Source organism: Cetorhinus maximus, chromosome 18 (assembly GCF_964194155.1).
Source record: "Cetorhinus maximus chromosome 18, sCetMax3.hap1.1, whole genome shotgun sequence".
In the NCBI taxonomy this organism is placed as follows: Eukaryota; Metazoa; Chordata; class Chondrichthyes; order Lamniformes; family Cetorhinidae; genus Cetorhinus; species Cetorhinus maximus.
Genome location: NC_135896.1, coordinates 6535454 through 6554983, shown reverse-complemented (window position 1 = coordinate 6554983; position 19530 = coordinate 6535454). Strand labels below are relative to the sequence as shown.

Sequence of the window (19530 nt, the reverse complement as noted above, 5' to 3'; positions counted from 1 at the left end):
TGATTCTACTATTCCCATTTATACCTCCACCACACCAACTTTTGTTTCTTTACTTTTTCCATTACCATCTAGAGTCATAGGGCTGAATCTTCTGGCTGACGTGCGGGTAGCGGAGCTCGCACGTCAGCGCTTAAAATGTTGCGCCCCGACGTCAGCGCGCGGCATCGCGATGTTTCGGTCGGCGCGCGCACTATGCAGTGCAACGCATGTCCGCCATTAATTAAAGGCCTTGTTAAGGCCATTAAGTCACCAATCGACGAGGATTTTGAGGTGCCCATGTGAACTTCGGCTCGGCGCATGGGCCCAACGGGCAGGCGGTTAAGTGATTTTTTATCAAACCTCATCCAGTGGCAGGATGTGGTTTGATATTGGAATTAAAAAAGTTCAATAAAGTTTTTGTGTTCTTCATTAACATGTCCCATCTTGTGTGACATTTTCACATGGGGGGAACATGTTAATGATTTTAAAATTTTTTTATTTTTAATGTTTCACAGACTTTCAGCGATCTCCCTGAGGCAGCACTCAGCCTCAGGGAGATGTGCGCTCTTTCGTGCGCATGCGCGAAATAGCACACTCTCGCATTTGGGGAATCCCCCCCCGCCTGCACAGGAAGCGCATAGAGCTTCCCGTTGGACATCACGCTGGGCGGGCCTTAATTGGCCCGCCCACGTAAAATGGCGGCAGGGCCCGTTTTGGCGGTGGCAATCGGCTGCCCGTCCACCGCCGAGTTGGTCGGGCCCACCCGCCCATCAAGGTCAAAATTCTGCCCATAGAGTCATAGAGGTCTACAGCACAGAAAAAGGCCCTTCGGCCCATCGAGTCTCCGCTGGTCAAACAAGTACCTAACTATTTTAATCCCATTTTCCAGCACAAGGCCCATAGCCTTGTATGCCATGGCATTGCAAGTGCATATCCAAATACTTCTTAAATGTTATGAGGGTATCTGCCTCTACCACTTTTTCAGGCAGTGGGTGAAAAAATTCTTCCTCACATCCCCTCTAAACCTCCTGCCCCTTACCTTAAATCTATGCCCCCTGGTTATTGATCCCTCCACCAAGGGGAAAAGTTCCTTCCTGTCTACCCTATCTATTTTTGCCTTGCACTATCATCCCCTTGTCAATTAGTCTCTTTTGTCTTCCATCGCACCAAAGGCTTCTTCTCCGTGCTCTACTTTTCCTGCCAGTGGGCCTGCTGGAAAATCTGTTACATCTCCAACCTTTACAGTTTTGACGAAAGATCATCAACCTGAAATGTTAACTGTTTCTCTCTCCACAGCTGCTGCCAGACTTGCTAAATATTTCCAACATTTTATGTTTTTCAGTGTGTACACTTAATCCATTCTAGAAAAGTGATCCCTTTTGTGATCTTTAGAGCTTAAGTGAATTTCTACAAAATATAAAACACAAATAACTTGTCAAGTACATAATATCAAATTAGGAATTATTGTCAAGTATTTTAGACATTAGCAGGAGTATTGGCAAATGTTTATCATCTCTATTGCCAACTGTGCCAGAGAGCAGCTCATGTGTGATACATTCCTATTTCTACTGACAGAATTTCTTTTTGAGTCAAAGAGAATGAGTAAGAGCCTTCATAAGAAAATGCTGCAATAAGAGAGAAGAAATGAACACACAGACTTGGCTTTGCTTTAATAGAAAATATCTATTTTAGGTTTCAACAAAATGTCCAAAATATGGGGCAGAATTTTCACCTTGGTGGGTGGGCATGAGCCCGACCCACTCGAGCATGAAATGATGCGCGTTGACGTCAGGTGAGCATCTTGATGTCAATGTGCAGTCGCGCAATAGTCCGGTTGGTGGGCGCACGCAGGAATTGGCAGTGTCAACAATTAAAAGGCCTGTTAAGGCCATTAAAATATCAATTAACTTAAATTTTTCGCTGCCCGTCCAACCTTACCGTTGGCGGGCAGGCGAAACGACCAAGCGGCCTTTGCATTTTTTTGGAAACCTCAACCATGGGTGGGATGAGGTTTCCAACATCAACTAAAAATAAAATAAAATTTAAAAAATTTCACTTGTAACATGTCAGAGTCACACGAGGGTACATGTTTTATAACATGTTTCAAAGCTTTTATTTTGAAAACCCTTCATCTCCCAGAGGCAGTTCTGTGCCTCAGGGAGATTCTCAAGTGCGCACTCACGAAGTTCACGTAACCTCCGCTCGCCCTCTTCCCCTCCAGCACAGGCAGTGATGAGTGCTGTCACTCCCGTTTCACGCTGGGCGGGCCTTAGTTGGCCCGCCAGCATGACATCACCTTCCAGCCTCGATCGCAGGCTGCTTCCCGACCGCCACCACCCGCACCCACGGGCCCGCCCACCGAGGTCAAAATTCTGCCCATGGTGTAAATCTTCCAAATAAAATTTGTAATGCCATTGCCTCTTACGCAATTGCTCTCACCTTACATCTGGATGATGTGATGAGGATAAGGGACAAATAAAGTCAATTCAATGCCCTAAGTGTGTATATACACAAATAATCATCCTACCCATAACGCTTTGAATAGAGATACTCTTGTCTAATATTTGGCTATAAATTCACATTTCCTGAGATTTTTCTTCTAAACAAAAAAATCTAGATAAAAGGAATAGAAAATTATTTCAATTGTTTTCACTAGGGTGCAGGATAGGGATTAGCAGAAATATTACATTATTTTAAAAAAATAACCATTATGTTTGGCATTACCTTTTGCTGACAATTTTCACGGCAAACTCCTGCCCAGTTTTCTTATTTCGACACCTCCTACAGATAGAGAAACTTCCTTCTCCGAGTGGACTGTCTTTTAGATCCAGATCATAGTGTTGGTAAAATGGGGAATCCTATTTGGGGGAGGAGGGGAGATGGAATTTAAAATTTGTGTTAACTTAAATATCTGAGTACAGATATATTTTAAAAAATGCATTATAAACTGGAGGTGTTCAGTGTTATCACCTCCTTCGTATTACTAAAAGTTTTTAAAAAATAAACTGACAAATGTGATACCTAAGTGCAGTCCATTTAAAATGGTCACTTATAAAATAAACTCACAACAAATGTGTCATACCTAACATGATAAATACCTTCATCATAGCACTGCGTGCGATGGCAGTACTGCCAGGACGATCCACTCCCAAATGAAGCTGAATGGGATCAGTCATCACGGCATTACGTTTGAAGAGAATGGAGGGAGCAATGAAAGAGTAGCCCTAACAAGAAAATAGAAAGATAAACCTTTAATCTGAAAGTTAATCAGGTTAACATATAAAAGTTCACAGCATATAAGGAGGCTGTTTGGGCCATCATATCTGTGCCAGCTCTTTACTAGAGCAATACAAAACTTAGCCCACTCCCGGCTCTTCTTCCATCACTTTGTAACTTTTTGGCTTCAAGTGTTTATCCACTTTTCTCACAAGATGCAATGGTCTCTGCTCAACCATTCCCTCTGGCAAAGCATTCCATGCTCTATTAACCCTCTGGACTAAAAAAATCCTCCCAATCTCTCTTCTCATTCTCATTGTGACAATTTTAAATTGATGATTCCTCATCAGTAACTCACTAACCAAAAATAATGGGGGGGAATTTTACAGCAGCGGGATTTTACGTTCCTACAGAAGTCAATGGCCTGAATTTTACTCTTGTCGGGCGTGCATGAAGCTCCTCACTGGTCGGGTAGGGCCAAGTGGGGGTGAGGGCCTGTTGGCCACCGGGTCCAATGGCGACCTGGCAGCTAGTTGGCCCAGGCTGCCCCTGGAAGGCTGCCACGGAAGAACGTCTGTTCTGATGTTAGCAAAGTGATGGCGTCGAGTGTGGCTGGAGATGCCAGGCAGGAGGGCTGGTCGTGTGGCACTTGGCCCCCCCCCCGCTTTTCAGTTGAGTGCCTCGCGGTCCTCCTGGAGGAGGTGGCTGCCAGGAGGGACACCCTTGTCCCCAGAGATGGGAGGAGGAGGCCACCGCACCTCACAATAAGGCATGGGAGGTGGCGGCAGTGCTGGTTAGCAGCCATGATGTGGTGCGGCATACATGGGTGCAGTGCCAGAAGAGGTTCAATGACCTGCTGCGCTCAGGAAGGGTGAGTACTATGTTGGCATGAGTCAGTGTGCAGAAGTATTAAGATGTGGTTGTCTCTCTGTGGACCTCAGGGGTGCTAGAGTCTGAGTGCAAACTGTCAGTGACGCCGGAGCTGGCCAAGAGGGTGAGCTCTAGCCTTGCGGACCGAGGGCCACTGGTCACACAGTCAGAGCTGATCTCAGGTTCAATCATCTGACAAATGGAGGTTATGGTCTCTCTTGAGAGGCAGAGCATCCTTTGGCATTGCACCTCAGACATATTGAAGTAGCTGCATCGCCACCTGTAAACCCTTGCAGCAGGATAGTGGTGTCTTCTGTGGTCCCTTCCGCCTTGGACTTCCTACTGGCCCTGTGCCCCTTGTGCCTGTGTCTCTCCTCCCCAGGTCCCTCCCCCTGGAGGCTAACCTCCTCTCCCTTCTACCCCTCTCTTCTTCCCCAGAGGAGGTGCCACCAGCAGAGACCACAATCCCCATTAGCAGGGTAACGGAAGGCTGTCTGATACCTGGAAGGGTTCACATGGTCTGAATCCTCTGGGGGCATTGGAGACACCAATAAGTCCTGAAATGAAGCCTGGAAATACTAACAATGAAGCCCTGAACAGAGATGGAGCTGCCAAGTATGAATAAGCTAACCAGCTGCAAACTATCTCCAAAACTCCTCACTACTCACACTGGCATTGCTGCTGACCCTTTTTATCCCGCCCTTGGATGAGGTTTTTAAAATTGTCGGCTGCCCGCCTGCCCGTTTTGCCCATGTGACGAGCGTGAAATTGCATGGGCAACGTAAAATCCAGCTTAATTACCTTTTTAATGGCCTTAACTGGCCTCGTAATTGATGGTGGGGGCGGCTCCAACTCCCATACGCGCCCGCCGACCAAAATATCACGAAGGTACATGATGACGTCGGGATGCTCACCCAATGTCAGCATGCGCTATTTTACGCTCGAGTGGGTCAGGCGTGTGCCCGCCCGCTGAATAATAAATTCTGCCCAATGGAATTTAGGATAGCTTGCTGCATTTTATGACCCCGTCCCCACCACAACGGGGCCGTAAAATTCCGGCCAATGGTGTTCATGATTCAGCCGTCAAAAGATTTCACAATTTTGAAAACCTAGCCCCAGCAGCACAAGGACAGCAGCGGTTCAAGAAGATCGACTAGGTATGGACCATAAATGTGATCACCAGCATCCCAAGAATAAAATTAAAAGGTCTTATTAAATCTCCTTTTTGCTTTTTCAGATTCAATGGAAACAGTCCCAGTCCCTCCTCATAACTACATTTTCTCATCCATGGCATCATCTTGGGGAACCGAAAGGGACGGCCAAAACTACTGACAGTGTTTCAACTATTGCCTTAATTATTACTGTATATGAATTTATTGGCCTGAATCTTTCAATATGAGGGGTGGCAACTGACTCAACTTAAGTCACTGATGTACCCCAGGACCCTAACGAGTTCCTGAGGTGCGCACGTGCGCAGTACTTATGCATGAAGTTTAAACTTCCGATCGCTGGTTTACTTTGCCTGGATTGCTGCACCATTCCCTACAACAGTGGGATGAGATGGCAATATTCGCTTGGGCTGTTTGCCCTGTACTTAGCTTGTTTTTTTTTTTACACAGGTTTTTTAATTCATTCATGGGATGTGGGCATTGCTGGCTAGGTCAGCATTCATTACCCATCCCTAATTGCCCGTGAGAAGGGTGCTGGTGAGCTGCCTTATTGAACTGCTGCAGTCCATGGGCTGTAGGTACGTTGTCAGCACTGTTAGGGAGGGAGTTCCAGGGTTTTGACCCAGCAACAGTGAAGGAACAACGATACAGTTCCATGTGGTGAGTGGCTCGGAGGGGGACTTCCAGGCGGGGGTGTTCCCAAGTGTCTGTTGCCCATATTTATACGGCTCATCCGGTTCAGTTTCTGGTCAATGGTTTACTTGGAATTTTCCTAATGCCTGCTCAGCAGGTCAGCTCTGAGTAAATCAGCTGGAATGTCAAAGCACTCCAGCACCACGGCAACCCCGACTCAGCTGAGCAACTCCCCCCCCGACTCAGCTCAGCAACACCCCCCGACACAGCTCAGCAACCCCCCGACACAACTCAGTAACCACACCCCCGACACAGCTCAGCAACCCCCCGACACAACTCAGTAACCACACCCCCGACACAGCTCAGCAACCCCGCCGACACAACTCAGCAATCCCCCTGACACAGCTCAGCCACACCCCCGACACAGCTCAGCAACCTCCCTGACACAGCTCAGCAACACCCCTGACACAGCTCAGCAACCCCCCTGACACAGCTCAGCCACACCCCCGACACAGCTCAGCAACCCCCCTGACACAGCTCAGCAACACCCCGGACACAGCTCAGCAACATCCCCCCCGACACAGCTCAGCCACACCCCCGACACAGCTCAGCAACCCCCCTGACACAGCTCAGCAACACCCCCCCCGACACAACTCAGTAACCACACCCCCGACACAGCTCAGCAATCCCTCGACACAACTCAGCAACACCCCCACCGACACAGCTCAGACACACCCCCCCCGACACAGCTCAGCAACCCCCCCGACACAGCTCAGCAACCCCCCCCGACACAACTCAGCAACCTCCCCACAGACACAGCTCAGCCACACCCCCCCCGACACAGCTCAGCAACCCCCCCGACACAGCTCAGCAACCCCCCCCGACACAACTCAGCAACCTCCCCACAGACACAGCTCAGCAACACCCCCCCCGACACAGCTCAGCAACCCCCCTGACACAGCTCAGCCACACCCCCTGACACAACTCAGCAACACCCCCCGACACAGCTCAGCCACCCCCCCGACACAGCTCAGCAACTGCCCACCCCCCCCACCCCGACACAGCTCAGCAACCCCCCCTGACACAGCTCAGCCACACCCCCCCGACACAGCTCAGCAACCCCCCCGACACAGCTCAGCAACCCCCCCCGACACAGCTCAGCAACCCCCCCCGACACAACTCAGCAACCCCCCCGACACAGCTCAGCAACCCCCCCCGACACAACTCAGCAACCCCCCCGACACAGCTCAGCAACCCCCCCGACACAGCTCAGCAACCCCCCCCGACACAACTCAGCAACCCCCCCGACACAGCTCAGCAACCCCCCCGACACAGCTCAGCAACCCCCCCCGACACAACTCAGCAACCCCCCCGACACAGCTCAGCAACCCCCCCGACACAGCTCAGCAACCCCCCCGACACAGCTCAGCAACCCCCCCCGACACAGCTCAGCAACCCCCCGCTCCGGCCCTGGACACAGCTGAACACCCTTCCCACGCTGCTCACGATAGCCCCCAGCGATGTTCACCCCATCCCGAATTGTCACCCACCCCAGCCTGAAAATGCTCACCCGCCCCCTCCCAGGGAACCTTCAACCCCTCTCTCCAGGTAAAGTTCAACTCCCCTCCTGGGAGCTTTCACCGCCCTCACTAACAGTGCTCACCCACCCCCATCCTGACACTGTCACCCCCCCCGCAACATTGTCCCTCCTCCCGACCCCGTCATTCTTCCTGACATTGTCAGACCCCTGGCATTGTCACACCCCCCCCACCGACATTGTCACCGCCCCTCCAGACACTGTCCCCCCAACATTGTCACCCCCCCCCACCTGACAATGTTCATCTCTCCTCCCAACAATGCTCACCCTCCGAAATTTTTTTTAAACCACCACACCACCCCCCCTCCCACACCCACCCCCCACACGCCCCAACCCAAGAGATTGCTCAACCCCGTCCCACAACCCCTCTCCCAACTCAGCTTCCGGAATTCTGAGTTCTGTTGAAGAGTCATAAGGACTCGAAATGTTAACTGTGTCCCTCTCCGCAGATGCTGTCAGACCTGCTGAGTTTTTCCAGGTATTTTTATTTTTGTTTTTGATTTAGATTTCCAGCATCCGCAGTTTTTTGCTTTAATCTTCCGGAATCCCTGGTTCCTGTCTGGCTGATGTCGGAGGAGTCGGCATTGTCGGGGGTATGGGCAGGGCAGGAGAATGAACATTGTTCAGGGTGAGGGGCAAGTTGCTGAGCTGGGAGGGAATGAGTATGGGGGCAGGGGGTGGTGGTGGGAGGTGAGAGTGTGGGTGAGCATTGCCCGGGGAGTAAAAGGGTGTCAGCATTTTCGGGGGTTGAGGGAGAGGTGAGCATTCTCAGGGGCTGAGAGGAAGGATGAGCATTGTTGGGAGGGTGGGTGTTGAGGCTGCGCAGTGTTGTGAGTGACAGTGATATCTAAAAACTTTGTAAGTCAATGAACTAAACGCAGGTCTTCAGATCATGATGAAAAAGTGGGTGTGGCTCCACTGTAGTCACACTTTGCCACTAGGCCTCCCGACTCGGCTCCTTCCTGGATTCAAACTGGAGCTGAGGCTGAAAGGTGCTAAGGCTCCAGAATAATAACAAAAGTGGGCAGTTTAATTTGCAGCTGCTGACTGGAAGATCTGAGCCATTATCTCTTTGCTCTTATACTCCATGGCCAAATTTATAATGGGCCATAACTTCCGACTAGCGTCGGAAAGTGCTGGCCCGCAGGAATTAGAAGAAATAAATACCTACATAACTGGTCTTGAAAATTACGTTGACACTTCCGTTCACTGGAGCTACTCAGGGCGTGCATCGAAAGACTCCTCGCAGGACCCTGCGGATTCAAGGAGGCCAACCCCCCCTTTTTGATGGCACTTGCTGCTGTAAAGCAGGAAAGTTTAAAGGGCCAGGGAAATTGACAGGCCAGGGAGAAGGTAAGGGTCTAAGGTAAGTAGATAGGATATGGGGGGTGGGGGGTGTCCGGGCCCATGCTGGGAGAGGTGGATGGGCATCAGTCGGTGGTCCGGTGGTGGGGTGGTCGGAAGTCCATGGGGTGGTGTCTGAGGTGTGTAGGGTGGTGGGGGTGGAGGCGTCAGAGGTTGGGGGTGGAGGTCGGTCGGAGGTATGGGGGAGATCGTGGGAGGGTTCGGAGGTCCAGGGAAGCGTCGTGGAGTGTGGGATCCAAAGTCTGGGGGGGAGGGTGTCAGAGGTCCAGGGGATGGTGGGGTGGGTTGGAGGTCTGTGGGGGGAGGGGGGTCCGAGGTATGTGTGGTGATAGGGGTGGAGGTGTCAGGATGTCAGGGTGGAGATCGGTCTGAGGTACGGGGGTGGGGGGAGTGTCGTGGGGGCGGGGGGGGGGAGTGGAGTGCAGGATCCAAGGTCTAGGGGTGTCAGATGTCCAGGGGGAGGTGGGTTGGAGGTCCGGTTGAGGGGTGGGGGGGGGTTCTACTTTTGTGTCATCAGTAAGTTTCAATAATATGTTGCCTTTCCTATTATATATGCCCATATTATTTATATAAATGTGGGCAGAGGTAAGGTTTTTCCTTTTGTGCTATTGAAACACAGGGATATGCTGAAAGCAGCTAAAGCATCTAGTTGACAGCAAAAAACATTTGTACTTATAAAGTGCAGTATAAGGGTCCGGCACATTTAGGGTTAACGTGAGACTGAATACAGTACCTCCCGCACAGTGATGTAAGAGAGCGCATGACCCACACCCAGGGTCAGTCAAGTGTTGGAGAGAACTATGTGTACCAGCAAGCATGGAGACAACTCCTAACTTGTACCCTTTACTCCATATTTGTAAATAGTTCTAAGAGTCAATAAAGACTTATGGTTAACCTACGTCTGACTACAAGGACTTCTTCAGACCTACCAAACTGGAGTGTCTGAGAAGACAAGTTTGAGACTGTCAAGTCAGAACTTGATTTTAGGCCGGAGGGAAAATACTGATTGTAAGCAAGCGTCCATTTTAAAAAGGGAACCTTGCCAGTTCCATCTTGGATTATGTGTCACCCGTTCCATCTGCCTCTCTGTGTCCCGCCGCAATTGTTTGAAATGAGTAACCAACACCCTATAACATAAAATATCCATAGATCAAAAACTATCCACAGGAGAGACAGCTGCAGACTATCAATTGTTGACTAAATACAAACTAAACCATGTCTCATTTTAGTGACATAAAGTCATAGAAGTAGGCTGAACTGTATGATTCATAATTTTCAGAATGACAGCCCCCATAATCTTGTTCCAGAAAAAGTCAAGCATTTTTGCTCATCCACCCCAAAAACTCTCTGTTTCCAGCATTCATGAAGCTCCCCCACATTCGAGTGAATTGGCATAAACTTGCTATGTAATTATCACACTGACAGTCTCACACCCACTAACAAGGTCAAGACCCCAAAGGTGTTTTTCGTTTAAACCTATTTTCTGGGTGTAAACACGTCAGACCAGAATTTACTGCTGCTGTTCACAAGAAGCTATGTTGTCAACAGCGCTAAATATTATCATGGGCAGAATTTTTACCTTGATGGGCAAGCGTGCGCCCGACCCATTCGAGTGTAAAATGACGCGTGTTGACATTGGACGAGCGTCCCGACGTCAACGCGCAATTGCGCGATATTTCGGTTGGTGGGCACGCACCAGAGTCGACAGCATGCCCACCGATAATTAAAAATCTTGTTAAGGCCATTAATAAGGTCACTGGAACAAATTTTTTGGTGCCCGTCCAACTTTATGGTTGGCGGGCAGGCGAAAAGGCCAAGCGGCCTTTGCATTTTTTTGGAAACCTCATCCAACATCAAATAAAAATAAAATAAATTTTAAAATTTCATTTGTAACATGTCCCCACTCATGTGATGGAGTCACATGAGGGGACATGTTTTATAACATTTTTAAAATCTTTTATTTCAAATTTTTAAAACTGTTCATCTCCCTGAAGCAGCTCTGTGCCTCAGGGAGATTTTCAGGCATGCATTCGCACGCCTGTGTGAAGTTTGCGTTTGCCCTCCTTCCCTGCCCAGACAGGCAGCGCTGAGTGCTGCTAGTTGCGTTTCACACTGGGCGGGCCTTAATAGGCCAGCCGGTGTGAAATCGGAGTCCGGCCGCAATGCTTCCCAATGCCCCCCCCCCGCCGAGCCCACTCGACAAGGGCAAAATTCTGTCCCATATTACCTCCGAAGCTTTTATCATTTTTCAGGATGCCACCTGCAAAAGCAGTGAAATAATAACTTATATTTAAGTACCGTTCTATTTTTAGTTAAAGTTCTGGTTTTACATTCACCTTTCAAATATTCTATTAGATGTTTTTAAATTCTCTTGTGATTTATCATTTGCTAACAATAATTGTTGTTATTGGGAATTTACTAAACCACAATGGTCAGCTTATGTAAATTTCAAGGTATCTATATATTAGCTGTGGCAAATCAGGCAACAGCACAATTATAGATTCTTTTCTTCCAGCAAGGCTAGGTTTGGAGAGGGCATTTTAAGACTAGAATCACTGTCGTGATAGGAGGACGAATTTAAGTATTACATGGAAGACAAACCATAGAACATTGGGGGGAGAGGAGAGGGTGGAGGAGAGGAAGGGCAGGAGAGAGAGAGGGAAGGGAGCAGGAGGAAAGTGAGGAGAGGAGGGGAGAGGGAGTGGAAAAGAGAGAAAAGGGGGAGAAAGAAAGAAGGGAGAGAGAGGAAAGCGTGGGAGAGAGAGGAAAGTGCGGGAGAGAGAGGAAAGTGCGGGAGAAGGAGGCAAGTGCGGGAGAGAGAGGCAAGTGCGGGAGAGAGAGGAAAGCGCAGGAGAGGAAAGTGCGGGAGAGAGAGGCAAGTGCAGGAGAGAGAAGAAAGTGCAGGAGAGAAAGTGCGGGAGGAGAGGGAGAGAGAGAGGAAAGAACGAGAAAGGAAAGTGCGAAGGGAGAGAGAGGAAAGTGGGAGAGGAGAGGAGGGGGGAGAGAGAGGAATGAGGGGGAGAGAGGGGAAAGGGGGAGAGAGAGGAAAGAGGGGGAGAGAGGGATAGGGAAGAGAGGCAAGGAGGGAAGGAGAAGCAGGGGAGAGGGAGACTCGAGGAGAGGGAGAGAGGGGCAGGGGAGAGGGGATAGGCAGGGGAGAGAGGAAAGGAAGATGTGAAGGGAAAGGAAGGGAATGAAAAGCACAGCTGTTTACCAATATGGGCCTGGCCTGAATTGAATGGGTGTGAGAAGAAAATTATCTTAATTTACAATGGCCACTAAGCCAGTGTCACTGTATAGTAAGCAATAAGCATTCTGTTGTGTATAGGACACATGTTCACCTGGATTTTTTCTCATTACTTCAAGACTACAGCTGGTCATTTGGCTATTGAAATCTGTTCATATCATTTGCAGCTTCTGAAGGGCTGATTGTCCATTTAGCAAACCCTTTGGATTATTTCAACAATGAAGTTGAACGAATGGTTTGAAAATAGTGTTTAATATTTTTAAGTCCTTAAAAAATGGTTTTGACGAAGGTGAAACAAATGTTCTCCAAAGAATCTAATTCAAAAGCTTTGACACTGCTTCAACGGTGCTGACCTGAAAGATTCTATCAGAGTTCTGAGGCAACGCCGCGGGTGAGTACGTAGGATCCATTTCCGTGAACTCTTCAGCAAAGTTGCTAACATCCAACTCATCCCTGATAACTGGTTTAAATGGAGCTTCAATGTTTTTGGCAGATAACTCATCCCAGTTTATTTTCTGCCAATATCAAAAACATAGTAGAGAATGTTACTAACAATGAACAACAACTTGCAGTTATACAGCTGCTGTAACATAGTAAGATATCTCAAACATAGAAATTTGACAAATATTTAGTTATTTGTTAGTGTTAGTTATAATTCATTACTGCAATTCCAGATATCTGAAAAATTCATACAATCTGCTCCATCTGAGTAAATTTAAAAAAGTAATAGTTTAGTTATTTGCCACAATTAATATTTAAAATGTTGACACAGCTGCAATATCCAAATAACAGCCCATTTTATTTTTTATTTCTAATTTTCTCTCCCTCCCCAGACACAGGCTTCTGAATTCAGTATGGTTCAAAAGGCACCTGATATCCCTCCATTAGATCACTCAAGTAGCTTTCCTTGACGTGCAAGACTTGTGTCAGCACCCTATTGGATTGCAGGAAACATCATAGCTGAACCCTAATCTTTTATTACCACACCATGCCCGTGCACACAGCAAAGTGACTCCTAGCTGACCTGCCTTTCAATAGCTAAAGTCAATTAGTGCCAAACTACCAGGCACAGATCAGGGAAATCAAACAAGAGAGCTAGAATTTGAAAAGATTAATTCTAGATTGCAGGATCATCTCTGCATCTCTCTCACACACAGTAGAAATGAAGGACAGAAAAATCCACTGCGTAATTATTAAGGAGATATTAACTTTCAAACTGGTCATTTATTTTTCTCATCTAAAGCTTAGTAGAAGGTATAATTGCTTGATGATCTCACACAAATACTTTGAAGTTGATGTGCACATCAGCTCACTTTCACTTCTCTAATCTCATAGATGCCAGAGGTTCCGCCTTTCAGATGAAACATTAAACTGAGGCCCTGTCTGCCCTCTCAGCTGGACCGAAAAGATCCCACTGCACTATTCGCTCATGAAAAGTTCGAGAATGAGAGGACACTGATTTAAAGTAATTGGCAAAAACCACATGAGAAAAACATCACAGAGTTTTAACGGCACAGAAGGAGGCCATTTCGCCCATCGTGTCTGCACCGGTATTTTCACGCAGCAAGTGGTTAGGGTCAGGAAGGCACTGCATGAGAGTGTGGTGGAGGCAAGTTCAATTGAAACATCCAAATGGGAATTGGACTGTTATCTGAAAAGGAAGGCTGTGCAGGGTTACGGGGAGAAGGCGGGGGAATAGGACCCGGTGAATTGCTCATTCGGAGAGCTGGTGCAGACACAATGGGCTGAATAGTCTCCTTCTGTGCTGTAACAATTCTGAGATTCTATTTGGAGAACAATAGGGGAGTTTCCCCCGGTGTTCTGGCCAATTTTTATCCTGAAGAAACAGATTATCTGGTTGTTTATTTCATTGCTGTCTGTGGGAGCCTCCTGTGTCCACATTGGCAGTCGGGTTTTCTACATTACAATATTGACTACACTTCAAAAAGTACTTCACTGGCTAGACACCCTAGAAACTCATAGGGGTAGCAGGAAAAAAACACACTATGGGACTAAATCACAAAGAAGGGGTGATCTGAGGTTCAATCCATCACTGTTTTCGTTTGAGCTAGCTAATCCCAAGCAGTAGTTGTACCAGAAATGGCCAGGGCACTGAAGTTCGAGGATGGTTGGAGTGGGAGAGGTGGAGATTAGTCAGGGTGCTCCTCTTCATTAACTCCTATTAAAATTGTGTAGAAGGTTATGGTTTCAAGCCCCACTCAAGGGACTTGAGCACGTAACTTATGTTAACACTTCAATGTAGTACTGGGTGAATGCTGCATTGTTAAAGGTGCTGTCTTTCAGATGAGATGTTAAACAAAGGGCTGGATTTAACATTCCCCGCTAGCAGATTTGAAGGCATGGGACGAGTTAAATCCAATAGGCGGCTTTCCTGTCACCTCCCCTGCCCCCACAACAATTTTACCAGTGGCGGGGGCGTCAGTGTCATGCATCTGCCTACCAGTGGGCGTCCTGCTGCTGAGGTGATTAAACTGACGGTGGGAGAAGCCCATGCCAAGTGGTCAGCCTGGCAGGTTTCCCTGGTGGTAGGTAGGAGAGGGGAATCCCTCCTTAACTGGCTCCCTGGGCCCTCCAGAAGACTCCCTCAGGTTTCCCTCACCCCATGGCCACTTAAATTCCATACCCCATTTTTCCTCCCAACTCCCAAACACTTACAAAATTCTGATCCATTGCTGAACGTCTCCTCAAGCCCCAAATGCCTCTGATTGGCAGCTTTCAGAGGCGGGACCTCTTGTCTCTGAGGAGCAGAAATCCCGTCTCCTGCCTTTAAATGGCTGCGGGGCAGCCGTTGTTTCCCTGGGCAGCTCCCCTAACCTTTTAGCCAGGACTGGGGGTGGGTGTTCAGGGGGAGGGGCAGGTTGGTGGGCACCATGGTGCCTCATAGGTGGATGCAAAAGAGGACACAACACCAGTCTAAGAAGAGTGGGTGGAGTTCTCCCATTGTCCGAGTCAACATTTAATCCCCAAATCAACACAAAAACAGATTAGCTTGCCATTTATCTCATTGAGGAACCTTGCTGTGCACATACCGGTTGCCACACTTACCTACAAACCGACAGTAACTGTACTTAAAGAAGTTACTCATTGGCTGTGAAGTGCATTCAGACATCCTGAGGATGTGAAAGGCATGAAATAAATGCAAGTCTTTTGCATTATTTTTCATTATTTCTGCAGCCTAATGACTGCTGCAACCCAGCAGAACATTCAAATTCTGCTACCTAATAGTAAACTCAGTTGAGAAATTATAAGCAGTTATAACAGCAGCTCTAATTCATAGGTGCAGGGAGTATTAAAATACATTTAAATTAAAAATATCAGCGATCAAAAAATAAATAATCAATTTGATAAAATACAGCAGTGTATTCAGCATTTCTGTAATTCAGATTTAGTTGCCAACAGCCTTTGAGAATCTGTGACCTTTCAAAAATACAGTAATTCCCTGGTTTAAGTAGCAATTTCCAAAGGTACAGCACCTAGTACATAATCAGCACCTTTAACTTGGAAAGGTAGCAGAGCTCACTCTAGTGAACTGGAGAGGGTCAAACTGAATACCTGGCCAACTTGGCAGGGGAGGGGCCTGAGCTGGGAACTGGAGCATGCCGATTACTCAGTTTGAAGGCTGAGCTGGGACCCATGCGGTCTGAACCTGACAACTGAAGACAGGGGGTTGAGGTTCCTGGGATCAGAATGGAGGAAATCCTCCAAAGCCATGCTGGCCCACCTTAAAATGATTGGGAGAACTCACCCACCCATTCCACGCCCCACCAATGGCTCCATCTTAGTTTTGGACAACAATGGTGCTATATTTATGACCTCTTCATGTAAGTGGCCTCCACTGCTATTTACTGGCTGTTTCGAGCACTGCAAAGAAGATATTTGGGTCAGGTGTATCATATCCTGAAATGGAATGGAATAACTAAACCTGGTTATGATGTTTTTATCTGACCTAACCTATTGCAGATGAACAAGATTCCATTCACAGCTATCAAAAAGATCACAGTTAAGTATTTACCACATTTTAATTTCCTCACCTGGAAGAAGGGGTGAGACTTAATTTCATCAGCACCTCCTGGACCAGAACCCAACCTTTTCTTAGGATCTTTAATCAGAAGCTGCTTCATTACATCTTTAGCCAAAGGACCAATTTCTGGAGGATATGGAGGATCACTTTTCAGAATTCTCCTGATGGGGAAAAATAAGTTGTTTAATTGTTAAACTTTAAAAGGGGTCTAGACAACTCAGTGAGCTTAAATGCTAAACTTTCAACTTCATATCTGATTGAGTAAAATGTACTTAGTGGAGTACCTACCTCAGTGCCATTTATTTATATAAATGACATGGATTCAAATACTCAATGCAAAGTGCTGAAATTTACAAATAATACCAAACAGGTTGGAGAAATGGAGGAGGCATCTCAGAAATTACAAAATAAACTGAGCAAAATTTGTATGTGTACAGAGCGACGGTAGATTTTTATTTATTCGTCCTTGGGGTGTGGGCATCGCTGGCTAGGCCAGCATTTGTTGCCCATCCCTAATTGCCCTTGTTCAGAGTGCATTTAAAAGTCAACATGTAGGCCAGACCAGGTAAGGATGGCAGATTTCCTAAAGGACATTAGTGAATCAGATGGGTTTTTACAACAATCATTTAGTTTCATGGTCATCAATAGATTTAGGTCACCATCTGCTGTGGTGGGATTCGAACCCAGGTCCCCAGGGCATTACCCTGGGTCTCTGGATTACTAACTAGTCCAGTGACAATACCACTATGCCACCACCTCCCCTAATGAAGTTTAGGGCAGACAGGCATTAAATACTACACATGGGAAGGAGATATAGATGACATATACTCCACAGATTGAGTTTAAATGACTAAGGATAAAGCTGAAAGAAATTGGAGTTCTTGAGAAACAGGAGCTTTTAGCCTAGAAAAGAGGTTTCTAACTAGTGATCTGAATGATATATAAAATGTTACTACATTGAGGAAAAAGTGAACCTGTTCAGTACTTTGAATTAAATTCTGGTGTAGGAAAGGGGACACAAATTCAAAACTAGTAAAAAGTAATTTTAAGACTGATATCAGGAAATTCCTCTTCACATAAAGATTGACCAACACAGAATGGATTCACAGAAGGAATAGTAGAGGTGAAAACCCTGGAATCATGTAGAGAATTACTGGATGCTTCAATGGGAGAACTCTAGGATTACATAGAACTAACAGCACAGAAACAGGCCATTTGGTGCAACTGGTCCGTGCCACTGATTATCAGGCCTCCTCCCACCCGACTTCATCTAACCCTGTCTTTCTGAATAGAAGAGCTAAGATGGGCCAAGCGGGCTTCTTAGCCTGTAATTATCTGGTGAACTTCAACTAGCAACAGTAATTGCACTCCTTACTTCGAAATTTCAGTTTGTGAATTCCTTTCTCCATCAACAGTAAAAGGTGATGCTCCAGTTTTCAGTTCATACATCAAGACTCCAAGGCTCCACCAATCTACAGACTGAACAAAGAAAAGGGCTAGTGTTAAGTTACAAAAAGACTGTACCTCATACAGTCTGATCTGCTACTGCATTTACTTGTATGTCGTCGAGAAGAAAAAAGCAAAAGTGTATGGACAGAGGAAATTCTTGTTCGTAGCCTTTAATTTGGTTCTTTGTTGAACAATAACAATGTTGTGCAGTGCTTACAACTTGTTGTTGACTAAAAGCAGCTCTGTTTAATGATACTCACTTTACAAGTATAGAACTACGATGTGAAACACACTACAGCACAGCTCCAAAGTTAAAAACATGAAGCTCTCAAGTTGAAAGTCTCAACTCTGGAGAATTAAATTTATGTCAAGTTATTCACATTAAAACTTTCTCCATAGGGGTGTGGAAAGGGATGGGAAGAGGCCAGTTTCCTAATCTTAACGAGGTCATTTGAAGAAGGTGGTGGTCTCCCCTTACCTCAAGCACTGGGGAAGGAGCAACATTAAAACGTCTGTAAGTGGACTAATCCACTCCCCTGATGGGAGTGCTGGTGGAGAAAGAAAAATATATTATGGATGTGGAGGAGACAATAACACGGCATATAAGGGAAAAACTGCAAGAAGATAAAGTTGTAGCAATTAAAATAATGCACAATATGTAACAGGCCACAGGTAAATACAGGTTTAAATTCACTGTTGAGCTAACTTATGAGTGACTAAGTGAAGAGTGAGCTGCGTATAGGACTCTCAATAATAACATATAACCCACTGCTAGCCTTTAAACAATCCAGCTTACAGGTATGTATGTCTACTCATGCACTCCCTGTCCACAAATCCTAGCTCTTGTAGTCAAAATTTGAGTCACGCTTTTAACATTTAACATTAGAACAGTCTAAGTAAATGTCAATGATGGCAAATTCTAATGTAAACAGTTACCTGTCATGGTTTGTAATGAACCAGTCAAACCGCTCAAAGTAATTTTTGAGAAAGTTTGCAGTAGATTCCTGAACTGGTACCAAGGGAGGTCCTCGCATTCATGTGAGGATTTCTGAGTTTCTTTGTTTTTTTTTTAACCAAGAGGCTTTCAAGCAACCAGGAGAATAACTTCTCAAAGATTCACTTCAGACAAGTCTCATTTACAATATTAATAAACATTTCTACAATAAAGTGCTCATTTATGCAAGACCCATGAGTAGCAGCACCTTTGTGTTCCTTCCTGATTGTCAACAATGATTGTTTATGGAATGGATTTCTTGTTCTTTACTTGAAAGGTTAAACATTCAATTCTAAAATCTTCTGAACCAATTTTGGGGTTAATGCATTTTTAATTAAAGACTGTGAAATTGTGTAAAGAATTAACTTCTAAGGCTTTTAAAAAAATTAATTCACGGGACGTGGACTTCATTGGCCAGGCCAACATTTATTGCCCATCCCTAATTGCCCTAGTGAGCCACCTTCCTGAACCGCTGCAGAACATGTGATATTGGTACACTCACAGTTCTGTTAGGAACAGAGTTCCAGGATTTTGTCCCAGCGATAGTGAATGAATGGTGATATACAGGTGTTTGCAAGTCAGGATAGTGTATAGCTTGGGGGAGGGTGGGGTGGGAACTGCAGATGGTGGTGCTCCCATTCATCTGCTACACTTGTCCTTCTCGGTGGTAGAGGTCACGAGATTTACAATGTTACAGGTGTGAAGTATGAAAATCCTACTGAAGCACAGGCATTACGGTTAAGTACTGAATAATATGACAGGGTGACTACGGTGACTATCCGCGCATTTCAGACAAATTACTTGTGATAGAGTGCAAACTTTGGCAGTGATCATATACCTTATCATGTCCTGCATCTCCACCTTGAACAATTTCTGGAGCCATGTACTCTATGGTTCCACAAAAGGAATATGCTCGTTCTTTCTGTAGTTAAAAAGAAATATAAAGAATTAAAATCAGAACTGCAGTGC

At 46.4% G+C, this 19530-nt stretch overlaps 1 protein-coding gene across 3 annotated transcripts in view; it reads right to left on the bottom strand.

The window, feature by feature from the left end:
- Positions 1 to 19530, bottom strand: part of rps6ka5 (ribosomal protein S6 kinase, polypeptide 5) — a 227051-nt gene that overhangs the window by 47917 nt on the left and 159604 nt on the right. For 2 of the 3 annotated variants that reach the window (XM_078562015.1, XM_078562016.1), the window contains 6 exons: positions 19400 to 19483; positions 17494 to 17597; positions 16129 to 16279; positions 12430 to 12591; positions 3078 to 3203; positions 2704 to 2837 (listed from right to left, as the gene is read on the bottom strand). In XM_078562015.1, coding sequence (XP_078418141.1) covers positions 2704 to 2837; positions 3078 to 3203; positions 12430 to 12591; positions 16129 to 16279; positions 17494 to 17597; positions 19400 to 19483 — 761 coding nt within the window. The remainder of the gene's footprint in view (positions 1 to 2703; positions 2838 to 3077; positions 3204 to 12429; positions 12592 to 16128; positions 16280 to 17493; positions 17598 to 19399; positions 19484 to 19530) is intronic. The other variant, XM_078562017.1, reaches the window with a different exon arrangement.